The following is a 12423-nucleotide window of genomic DNA, read 5'->3' as shown; positions in this document are numbered from 1 at the left end:
TGCAAAAAAAAACATAAACCTTTGATATCATGCACTCAATTCTGCACTAATGTGAATCTATATGTGTGCATTGTAATTATCAATTTGCAACCGTTGTAACACATTTAATTTGACTGGTTTGTTCATTCTAGCAATCATAATTCACAATCTACTTGTAGTGCAACATTATAATTTACATTTTGGCTTTTGTAGAATTGCCTCACGATTGCCCCATTGCGATGCATTACAATTTACAATTTGTCCATTGCAATGAAGCAATACAGTTCCCATCTTGACACATTCTAACGACAAATGTGGCTGTTACTCCGGGTAAGCAATCTCACTCTCGTCACTTTACAGGTGAAGCCGGTGCCTACGCCAACCCCTCCCCGCCCACAGCAGGCGAGCCCCTCTGTGATCATGCCAGCGCCACAAGGACCGCTCTACACCCCCCAGCCCCTGGCTGCCTACCCGCCCGTCATCCCCATCAACCAAGTGCCGGTACAGCGCTTTGCACGCAATTCGAGCCAGAATGGGTAGGCTGCGTGTGTGGGCTTATAGGAATGATGCCCCTATATTTAACCATGAAAGCCTCACTGAGTCCTATGGACTTGTTCAAGGGGTGCCCTGGTTTGGAATGCCTTTTGGACAATTCCACGATTGAATGTTTAGGCTTTTGTGTGGGGAGGAAACCATAGTAGCGGGGGAAAACAATCACCATGCCTACAAAGTAACTCTCAAAGCTCCGCACAGGTACATTCAACAATCCCATTGTGCTCCCATTGCTTGGCCAACTCGCAGCACAGTCTACAATATCTACCTAGGATTCTCAGGAAGCCTCCTATCCAAATGCTAGCCAGGCTCAATTTTGCTTAGATGTTGATATCAAGGGCATTTAGGGTGCCACGGTGGTGAGATGTTAACTACCTCGCTTGGTATACAGAAGGTTGTGGATTTGGTTCCGACCACTGACACTTGTATATTTGAAGTTTGCATGTTCTCTCCCCATGTGGTCTTGTGGATTTTTCCCCGTGTCCTCCAGTTTTTCTATCCACATTTAGAAATGCGCGTTTCAGAGTATTTGGCTACGATAAATTTCCACGTAATAAGCCATTTTGTTGAGCTTTTATTTGTGGCCAGGTCACTTCTGAAAAAGAGCTATATAGTTCAGTGGGCCCTACCTGGTAAAATAAAACTTTTTTGGGGGGGGATTAGCGGTGCAGCGACATGTCACTGGGGGCATCATGTCTCGGATGTGAAGGGACAGGCGGCGAGATCCATGGAATGAGCTTGTTAGTGATGGGCGACTTGTGGGCTGGGTTTGAGGCTGAGCTGTGGTGGCTTCTAATTCTGGGTATGAGCAGCCATTAAAAGGATGCGTGTAGTCATGGTGGATGGCTTTAGATGACCAAAAGGAGATGACTGGAGAATGGGTCCCTCATTCTCGGTCAAGATGGGTAGTGAAGCTCAACATTGAGCAAAAAACGAAGACATTACATGTTTGGAGTATTTCACATTCCTCTTATGGCTTTTGCCCTTTGACAGCCATTGTGTAGTATTTGGGTATGTGTTGGTTGTTATGGCATAAGCTATGCTGACTAATACTAACATGAAAAATGATAGCAAATGAAATGTATTGTTTATTCCAGGCTGCCTATCAAGTGCCAGTGCCATTGAACCAGCACAAGCCGTACAGACCAACAAAAGGTAATGCTTGCAGATTGACATGGTTTCAATGAACAAGGGGGTAAGTGAATTAAAGCTGGGTGGAGGGAGGATGAAGTGTGAATGAGTGTGTAACACTAGCGACATTCTTTCCTGCTCATGCCCCACCCCCTTGTTGTTAACCTCTGACCCAAACAGGGACAATGCCTCAGATTCGGTCTGACCACGCGCACCCGCAGAGCAACCAGGCCATCCTGCACTCTGTGTCTATGGCCACGGTGTCCGCTCCACCGCTCGGAGCTTCCTACTCCCACGCCTTCATTCCCTACAGCCCCCAGCACTACCCAAGCCAGCCCAACCTGCTTCACTACCAGCCGCTGCATCAGGTGCCGATTGGCTGCGTGTGTGAATGTGTAACTGAGTGTTGCCTGCATAGCATCCATGAAGCTGAAAATAAGTCTATTGAGTGGCTTAGGAGAGCTCAGGCAAGTAACACTTCACCCCACTCGCGATTCTATGAATTTTTATGATTAGGTTCTTTATTAGATTCAAGCGTTGATTTTTATTAGTTAAATCTTTTGTTCACCAATTATTTAGATTCTTGTCGTAACTCGTCTGTACATATTTGTTCAGTTTAGGATATTAAAATTATCATGTCATTGTCATATAAGTGTGTAATTTTTAAAGAATAAATTCTCACACAGGTTTTTGTTTAATGTGTTTGGAATGTTATAACTCATTTTAATGAGTCATTGCATCGTGACATACTTACCAATGCTCGTTTAGGAGTCACAATATGACATCAATGAAATCCTTGATTTAAATATGAGCGGTCTATTCATTTATTGTGATGAAGCTGCATTCTAAAAAAAAATTCTCAGCCTCGATCACCATTGACCACGCAAAAACCTCATCAATTAATCTTTTATTCAACACTTGATATAAAAAGGGTATGTAAGACGTCATCTCGTTATGCTGTCACATACAATAAATGAAAGTCTTTTCACCGAAGCGTTCAAATTCAGTGGTTTGTCTTGTACTCAATGGTGTTTGTGTGTGTCCGTGTCTGACAGGCCGGGGCTGTCTACCCTCCTCTCATGCAGGGGGGCTCGCGAGTGCTCGCGGCCCCCCAAATGGGGCCTGGTCAGGCCGGCCTGGTCGGGGCCCCCTCTTCGTCATCCCCTCAATACCCTCCCAATGCTGAGTCGGCGCCGCCCCCACAGACCATTTACGGTAAGGCTCACGGTACTGGCTCGCTCGCTCAGCCTTGCTTACTCAGATGGCTTTGCTAAATCGTGCTGCCAAACAGCTGTGGTAATGCCCAGTCATGCACAGGAACTGCAGGACATCATTTAGTTACAATCTTAAATCCCCGTTTAATCTGCAATGATGTTTTAAATTTGTGGTTTTCTCATGTGGGGGAGCTATTGATGATGGACACTGTTAAGATTGTGGCCTTTTAAATATGACAGTTTAGAAAGGCAGATCTGACTATAGTGTGCAATTGTTCACTTTTAATTCAATCAATTCGTAATGTTTTGTGATGTGATCATTAAAAGTAGTTATTAAAAATCAGCCGACATTTTGTGATAACTTTCAATCATGCATTTCCATCCGTGTCCGAATCCACTGCTGGTTGAAGGCCTCTCCACACCGCGTTGGTCTGACCAGCATGGTGAAACATGGTCAAGCAATCCCCACGAGTGATTGGCAGTAATGTATTATTGTAAAAAAAATATTTGACTGGTGTATCAAAAGCAAGTCTGCATTTATATGTTGAACTTCTTTCGCACCGTACGTAGCCAACAACGTAAAGCAGCTGTCACGAGCTTAAAGCGCAGGTAGCAAAGTCCGTCGCCGTCGATGTCGTGGAGGTTTAACGCGCTCCCTTTTTGCCCAGTGTCACCGGCGCCCGTGCACCAGCACTACCCCCCGCCACACCCCGGTTCCCTGCACGCACTCACGGCGCACGCCCAGCAGGGGGCACCAACGCACGCTGCACCCAATCAACACCCAGGCGGGCAGCAGATGCCCAGCGCGATGCAAGTAAGTACCAGGTGCAGGCACTCGCCTGGCCCGCTCCACCCTCCCCACTTGCCTCGTCACTCGCTCGCCCAGCCACCCACCCAGCCACCCACTCGCCCACCCCCGCTCTCACCGTGCGCGTGTTCATGCTGACATTGAATTGATAGACTGCTGCAGTTGCCTGGCATTGATTTGTTTAATGGAAACATCAAATTTCATTACACAGATTGAGTCACTCACTGGCAAACATGAATGTCAATGATTTTAAAGCTGTGGTAATGCAGGCAAGCAGAACAATAACTACTGAGGTTTGTATTAATGTGATTACACCATTTGGAGCTGTTCTTTTTTGTTTTAGATTTTTTTGTGTTTAAAAGGATGTTAGCCTGGATTACAGTTTCACATAAGTTGTAATCTTGAATAATGTAAACGGACCGTTTTTACCATACTTATTGTTTTACTTACACTGGATGTTTTTGCACTAAACCATCACTAATCCTGATTTCCTCCCCTCATCACATAATATTTAATTTATACACAAACACATTTCCTGTGCGTTTTTCGTTGTGCCATAGGGTTCCACTTTGCGAAAAAGATGCGTTGTTTCCTTTTTAAAGACAAATCACAACAGTCCTCCCAACAGTTCGTGCATCTCTCAAATAAACTGTGGCCTGGCCACTTGGCATTACGGTGTGCTTGTTTGTGAATACAGCTCTTCACTGATCAATAGCTTTTCCTTGTAAAGCCACAGGGGGGCCAACACCCCCACATGGGGGCCCCACAGCAACATCAGGCGGCGGGGCTCTACCCAGGCGGGCTCGTGTCGCAGGGTCCGGGTCCTCACGGACAACCGGGTGGCTACCCGCACCCCCATGCGCACCCCCAGCACATCTACACGATCCATCCGCCACACCACGGCTACTCCAGTCCCGCAGGGCTACCGCCCAACGCGCAGGTGCGTAACATCGCCCGCCTTGTGGACTTACTGCGGGCGCCGCAGATGCGAGATGTTTACTACTTCGCCTGGTATACAGAACGTTGTGGGTTCGATGCCGACCCTGGCGCCTGCTGTATATTTGGAGTTTGTATGTTCTCCCCGTGGCTCGTGTGGATTTTTTTCTGGGTCCGTCGGGTTTTTCCCTCCACATTTAGACACATGCGTTTTGGAGTATTTGGCTGCAATGAACTTCCACATGATAAGCCACTTCATTGAGCTATTATTTGTGGCCAGGTTGCTGCTGAAAACGAGCTACATAGCTCAGTGGGACTTACCTGGTAAAATAAACAGTTTTACTAACAGTAACTCTGCAGTGTGAGTGGTGCAGCTATCTGTTGAAGATCGAGGTTAAATAATGGTGTAGAGAGGTAGTAGCTGGGTTGCTCAGGGGCCTGATTACGTCAGCTTGTACCAGTGAAATCCCGGAATCAATTGTTGAAAAGCCTAGGTTTGAGCCCTGGAACACCTGTGGTGGTACAAAAGGGGTCATTGTGGAAGAAATAAGTAAGTGAAGAAATGTAAGTAACTAAATCATGTGTAGCTTTATCAATTCGCTGCTGGGTGAAGGTCTGCCCACACCTTTAGGTTCATTGAAGTTGTTTGACTGTAATTCATCACGCTGGTCATTGTAGGTTGGTGAAGAGGGTACCCACGAATGTCTCAAATCGAATTCGGGTAGCCAGGTATCATAACACAATGTGCTGAACCACAGTGCCACCACTGCACTCGCGAATATAAGTAATTGCATACTCTTTGTTTTTTCGGTAAAGTCACGTAGGTATAAATTAAATCATTACGTTTCGGGCACAACACAAGCGGGACCTACGTGACTTTACCGAAATAACCAAAGAGTATGGATTCCTGCAGTCACGAAAGCTTCAAATCAAAATAAGTAATTGCACTTGGACTTTCCCCCAGGGTTGATGAGAATTTTGGGAATTGAGCAAAAATACTGAGCAAATTTGTCTGCCAAAGTTGACAAGACCTCTGGTGAATATATAAAAGGAGGGATTCGAATATGCTGTCTGGATACTCCTGTGTTCATAGCTTTTCCTCTTAAAGGATGAAAAAACCCAGCTTCTATCTGCGACTGCTGCTGGTAGCACTGCAGTAGATTAAAGAAAATAGCTTCCAGTGCTCAAAGATAAAATGTACATGGAGAGGAAGTTCAAAGGATCTAGAGATTAATTGGCTAGGTGCCCCTCCCCCTTACCAGGTGTCAATATTGTACAGTGCTTTGTTGTGCAAGATGAGGCAAAAAGGAGCCCTTCCCTTCCATATAACTGGATGTAGTTATGTGCTCTTGCTGCCAGTTTTAAATTAAGGGAAAAAAATAAAGTCAAGAGATTAATAGAATAAATGAAAAAAAACTAATTACAATGGTCAGAGTTGCTAGGCTTGTGCGTGCCTGTGACATTTGTAGCCCTGTAAGCACACGTAGTTTGTTGTCCTTCCCCGCACCTCCGATCAGCATGGTTAGCTACGTATGGTGCGAAAGAAGTTCACCATACAGGCACTCTTCTACTTACAAACGAGTTAGATTCCAGAGATCTGTTCGTAAGTTGATATGTTCATTAGTTGATTTATTCATTAGTCCAACTTTACTCCTGTCGATTCTATGTTCCGTTTGGAATTGATAAAAGCTACCATACTGCCTCTACTTGATTACTGTGATATCGTGTATAAATCAGCCCCAAGTACTGTACTGAAGAAGCTTGATTCCATCTATCACTCGGCCTTAAGATTTGCATTGAACTGCCCATATAGGACTCACCACTGTGATCTCTACATTGGGTCAAACTTAACATCTCTTAATGTTCGACGGCTTGTACACCAGATCTTATTTATTCACGATGTACTTACAAAAAAATCCGCAGACTACCTGCTGGATCTCCTCTCTGTTTCAAAGAACAAATTTGACCTCAGGTCTTCGCTCATCTACCAGCTTCACATTCCCTATTGCCGTACAAAAACTGGAGGAAGGGCCTTTGCTATTGATGCCCCCAGGGTCTGGAATGCTTTTGCCAATAAACTGCAACTTGAATCACTACCTATGAGATCTTCACTCAAAACTGCTCTAGAGGAGTTGTACACCCCTAGCTGCCACTGCTATTCAGTGGCCTAAAATAAAATTAAATGTTTCGCTCCGGATGACCGCTGCAAAGTATTATCTGTATTTTGATTTAGTGTGCTGATCTTAAAGGTGCATTGAAAAATGTGATACTCCGACTGATGCTCCTGTTGTTTGTGGAGTGACTCATGCAGCCAGCTGTGGCTCTAGGGTTTGGTGTTACATGTTATTTATGTAGTTTATTATTAAAAATTCGGTCACAGTTCCTTTGATCACTGTTACATTGCATTTGTGGGTTTATTTTGGTGATTTCTAAAAGTTTTTTGGGTTGGCCATGTTTTTGTTTATTGTAGTACGGAGTTAGACTGATGGCCTTAATCTAAGTTTTGTTGTTGTTGTTTGACTTGCATCACACTGGGATTTTTGCACATAGCGTTGGTGTACGGTGCTATTTCAGGAATATTTTGATGTTTTTTCCTGGATTTTCTGTTTGCACATGCACAAAGTCACTTTAAGATGTTTTCTTGTTCATGTTTTTGTTTTTTATTTGTTGCGGTTGCACCCGATTCAAGAGCCGAATGGCTCACAAGGCTATACCAAATAAATGAACTATGAAACTAAAATATGATTCCAAGAATATTGTACGGTATGTACACTAAACACGGGGAATGGCTTTAAAAGTTGTATATTCTTCTTTAGATGTAAGATACCACTGGTTCTTCACATTCTGCTGATGTATATGCCACCACTGCCATCTATTGGGCGGCGGTTGAACTTACTACTCGGTCCGAACAGGCAACTGGACATGCGGACAGGTTTGTTTGCATCTCTGAAAGTTTGCAAGTCGAATGTTCGTAAGTAGAAGAGTCCCTGAACACACGTACATATATACATGCATAACTGCGCATCGTCATGCCACCTGTCCCGCCACAGTCGCATGCTGCCCACCCAGCGCCGGTCATGCTGATGGCGGCGCACCCGTCATCCTCGGGCCACGGTGGCCCTCCAGGACCTCCGCACCCCCACCAGGGCCCCATGTCCCTTTCGGGCGTGCCCAGCATGGCCGTGTCATCCGGGGCGCCCTACGCCTACATGACTCTGCAGCCGCAAGGTCAGGGTCTGTTTCGACGGTAACCTCGCTTTTTGTCTTGTATTTTGGCCTCTGTTAAATAATAAATCTTGTACAGTGATGAAAAACGGCTACGTTGGTTTTTTTTAGCCCGTGGGCCAGAGCATAAATTGCTACCACCTAAGTTTGCAAAACTTCAGTTGTACCTATGTAATTTTGTAAGCATAAGTGAATTATTTGAAAACCCACTTAAATGAAATAGTTATGACATAATGCAATGTTATTTGCCACATAAAACCATTGGAACCACTGAAGTCATGCCAGCTCAGTACCAAACCAATGAAATATCTGATCTGGGCTCATGGACTAATTGAGAACTTCCATGTTTATGATTGTACTACGAGGATATCATAGTTCTGACAAAAAAATAAACTTGAGTTTTGGGCCAAGAGATTACATGCTTACGGACCTTTATGAAGGCCACACCTTTAGCACGCTGGTAGACATTGTTAGGCAATTATCTATGGTCTTGCTTCCTGTGAGTTTTGTGCTGGCTGCACGTAAAGATCTTTTTGTACTTGTGTCCTGCTGCCACTTTGTTTCCCGTAGATTTTATTTTTCTGAAGTACCGCATTTGAAAATACCGATGTTGTGGCAAGTTACTGTTTTTCAATTACACTTTATACAGTATGTTTAAGAAGTGTTGCTATTATAAGTTTAGAATAACTGTCCAAAAGGATGTAGATTGTGGTATTCTGCTGATTTTCTGTTTCCCCCCCCCCCCTTTGACCTCGTTTTAATGCAGCAGTGCAACATCCGCAGCAACAGATGCACTTTCCGCACCCAAGCAGCTGATTGGACCACGGCAGCCGACGCCCCTTCCAACAAAACAGCTGTTTGGCAGCGAACGCTATCGACTTTCCTGTGACCGACACTGACGTCTTCGGTAGACCCCATAGCCAAGCAGCTGTTTGGCTGAGAGGAAAACCTGCTTCCCACCTGCCCTGACTACCACCGTCGTCATCTTTGCTTTTTTGGAACAAGTCACACCTGCTACTTGTTTTACAGCGACAATTCTACAACACACAGAACACTGCGTTGGGATTCCGTGCTGCTGGCCAATGGGTCGTTAAAGAGTGTGCAAAGCGAAAGACTGAAAATGCAGCGCTGAGCCTGCGTTGAAAGGAAACGCGGGTCCTCGAGACCGTGACCTGGACACAGAAAGCAAAGCGTAATTAATATTATTATTTCCACTGAGTTTAATTTCATTTCGTTGTGCTTGTCTATGCAGACTTGTTAAGCCCCCACAACGGACGGGTTCAGCGATCGGCAAAAAAAAAAAGTCACTGTCCGGAGCTCGGCAAGCCACGATATCTCGCGAACACTTTGAGGTGGAAAGGAAAATGGGATATAGAGACTGCAAAAGACGAGAGATTGTATTTTGAAATGTTGCACAGAACTGACTTTGGAACGATTTCCTCAGATTGAACTGTTGTGCTTGGGCAGCTGTTGCTTTTTCAGGACTTGTGTGAGTTCATCGTTATAAAAAAAAGTTACGAAATTCAAAACGATAATATGCAACAGCAACGAAAATAACTGCAACGGAAAAAAAATGTGCAGCCTTACGGACTGTTTTTTTTGCTGCTGCTGCTGCAAGAGTGCAATGGGAACTTTCTACGTGCCGCTCTTGTGATGAAACAAAATTTGAAGAGGAAAAAAAAACAACAACAAACAGCAGAGCGTGTGGACCGCGTGGCCTGGCCCCACGCGGTGAATCGTGTCTTCCTGACGCCACTATGCAGACACTGCGAGCCAAGGCACGGGGCCAATCCCTCGCCGAGCCACCTCAGTCCAACCACTTCCGCCGCAGGGGCAGACTGCTGGCTCGCGTTTGTGGCACTGACCGGGGAGGGGGGGGGTGGGGAAGCAAAGACGACGGGCGGGGCGTTGTTACACTTCACCACGAGGCATCGTTTGAGCTTTCCAGGACAAAAAAAAAGATAAAACAAAAAAATACAAAAAAAAGTTAATAATTTTAATAAGAATTCTTTGTAAAACAAAAAAATTCAAAAAAATAAAAAAAAGTTTATATCAAGCCTGTGTTGATGTTTGTTGTGTAAATGCATTGGATACTTGAGATTTATTTCCGATTGTTTTAAGTGACTGTTTTGTTTTCTTGATTCATCGCAAAAATTACTCCCTTTTGGGTCTTGTGTTTGCAAGATGATTGTGTGTGTGGTGAAATGTATGAGCCTCATGTAACTTTAACCAGTTTAAGACCAATCGTATTGGTTTTTATTTAACCTGGTGACTGCCCATTGGGATTTTTTTACACACTATCTAGATTCCCGTGATAGAACGGGAACCATTCTTAAATTTGGCAAAATAATGAATTGCTTGAGCACCCCAATGTCGGACCCTCTTTAATAAAGTCGTCACACGGTGAGGGTTTCCCAAATACATGACATGATATTTGTGGATAATACATTTTGAGGTTCCAGTTTGTGGCACTTGAACTTTTGGTGAATGTAGCCCTTTTAAATAGTGCAGGTGGCATGTTGAAATATTGGTTTTGACCTGATTCAATGCACGTATTTTGAGTTTTAGGGATCGATTTGAATTAATTACTTTGAACCCATTCTCCACTAACCGTTAAAAGCCTTGTCCACTCATTGCATTTATATATTTCCCAGTTTTTGAAATGTATTATTAATGTTAAAGGCACAGAGAGTATCGCCATTGACCATACTAACAGCATATTTTTTGTATCTATTCAGATTGGGTGTGCTGTGCTACAGAATGGTGGGATTGGCGAACGCACTGGAGTAATTGCCAAAAGCCTCAAGAAAATCCGAAGATGAACAAGGAAGCCACTGCTGAAAAACCCTCTAGAAATAATACAAGTAAAACAGGGATTTCTTGGTACAGCAAGTGTGGACTCTATTCCTTCTGTTGCATTTGTATGTGGGACAGAGTGCTGCCCCTTAAAACACGTGTGTTGTATACAGGTGCTCCGATTTCTCCCATGTGGATAAAAAATAATTGGCTAAAAACATCTCTATATATACACCTCGCTGTGTATTGTAGATAGTATAGTGGTGTGAGATGCATTTTTGCTGGAATGACACCACGGTGTATAAAAGCACTTTATTATAAATGGCACCTGTTGGATTTTTTTTCACAGAAAAAGTCAGGATGTAAGATGGGAAAAACGGAGTTTTCTGGACCTATCGAGGTTCACAAGGTCACCCATAGGATTGTCAGTTGGGTCGCCTTGAACGCCACGGTTAAAATATGATTGCATGGCGATGAATATTTTAATACGAAACATGAGTTCCTGTGTTGCTTGAGCGTTGTGTTTGTTCTGCATCTCGTGCAAAAAATAATTCTGCTATGTGCATTGGTGAAACCCAAAGGGTGGGCAGATTCAAAATACACCTGAGGTTCTGGCATTGTGAACCTCACTAAACCAGCCAGAGCAATTTATATCCAGATGTGGCCATATGTAGCCTGTTGTGCCACTTAAGATTCGTTTTCTCACAAACAGGCAGAGAGAGATGACTTGTCTTGAGTTTTGGAGCTGTGCATCCTGGACCTCGATGCTAGTCGACCTTTACATGCGGTGTTGTCTATCCGTTACACTTGAAACTGATACCGTTGCCTGTTCAAATTCCTCACCCTGCTTTACAAATCCCTTGATGGTCTTGCCCCACCATATTTTGCCATGCTTGTATCTTTCTGTGTGCCTTCTCGCCCTCTCCAGTCTCAATATTTGCCGTCCATCTCTTCCTCCTCGCGCTCAATCCACGCCTTCGCTCTTTTTCTTTTGCTAGTTTCCACTCTGCACTCAACTCCATTATTTTCCCCGAGCTCACCCCAATACCCCTTAATCTCTCCCCCCTCATAACCACCACCGTTACTTTTATTTCTTCATATTCTCTTATGGCTTTCACTCATTCCCCATTAATTCAATATATCATTTACTTTCATCAATTTTGCTTTCACCAAATTCACGCATCACAGATTTCCCCCCCATTGCTTCCTCATTTCATTCACCTCATCTCCACCATTACATGCATGTGTACTATTGTTCATTCTGTGTAAGGCGCCTTCAATAAGGCGCTATATATGAATTATTTTAAGATAAGATACATGTGGGCTATTCAAAATTGTCGATGGATGCTGCCATTCACTGTGAAATATATGAAACATGCGCGTGAAGACGCAGAATGAATTGCAATTAGTTGACGGTAATACAGCGAGAGCATATTTGGAGAGACCAATCGCCCAGCACACAACCCAGATGGCGTACGCTGCATTTACAGAGCACTTGCACAATGAGTGGCTAATGTGATATGAAGCTGAAAATCAACCAAGCAATGAATGGCCTGAACGGTTTCAAATGTGCCTTCAGTGGTCGATAATATATCACTAAATTAAAAAGTACGGTTTTTGGATGCAGCAATTGTGACGAGTGATCATTCTGGGATTGTTTTTTGGTTTGTCGATAGTTTTTCATCCATGACTTGGAAATCAAAGCAGTGCTGACAATGACGAAGTCGGGATTTTTTTAGATGCACATGCAAATACTTTTTACGCATTGTTTCTTAACAGAGA

General features: G+C 44.0%; 1 protein-coding gene across 10 annotated transcripts in view; it reads left to right on the top strand.

Annotated features, from left to right (window-relative positions):
- The window catches only part of LOC116939179 (ataxin-2-like protein), a 29735-nt gene extending 19834 nt beyond the window's left edge, over positions 1-9901 (top strand). For 4 of the 10 annotated variants that reach the window (XM_032947273.2, XM_032947271.2, XM_032947277.2 and 1 more), the window contains exons 15-23: positions 340-480; positions 1629-1686; positions 1843-2030; positions 2718-2877; positions 3545-3690; positions 4400-4624; positions 7671-7867; positions 8416-8460; positions 8612-9901. In XM_032947273.2, the coding sequence (XP_032803164.2) occupies positions 340-480; positions 1629-1686; positions 1843-2030; positions 2718-2877; positions 3545-3690; positions 4400-4624; positions 7671-7867; positions 8416-8460; positions 8612-8744 (1293 nt within the window). In that variant the 3' untranslated portion in view covers positions 8745-9901. The remainder of the gene's footprint in view (positions 1-339; positions 481-1628; positions 1687-1842; positions 2031-2717; positions 2878-3544; positions 3691-4399; positions 4625-7670; positions 7868-8415; positions 8461-8611) is intronic. The other 6 variants (XM_032947272.2, XM_032947283.2, XM_032947281.2 and 3 more) reach the window with 6 other exon arrangements.
- Positions 9902-12423: the final 2522 nt, after the last annotated feature.

Source organism: Petromyzon marinus, chromosome 5 (assembly GCF_048934315.1).
Source record: "Petromyzon marinus isolate PM22_M1 ecotype Great Lakes invasive population chromosome 5, UKy_Petmar_22M1.pri1.0, whole genome shotgun sequence".
NCBI lineage: Eukaryota > Metazoa > Chordata > Hyperoartia > Petromyzontiformes > Petromyzontidae > Petromyzon > Petromyzon marinus.
The sequence above is the reverse complement of the archived record's forward strand: the minus strand, read 5'-3'. Positions and strand labels throughout refer to the sequence as shown.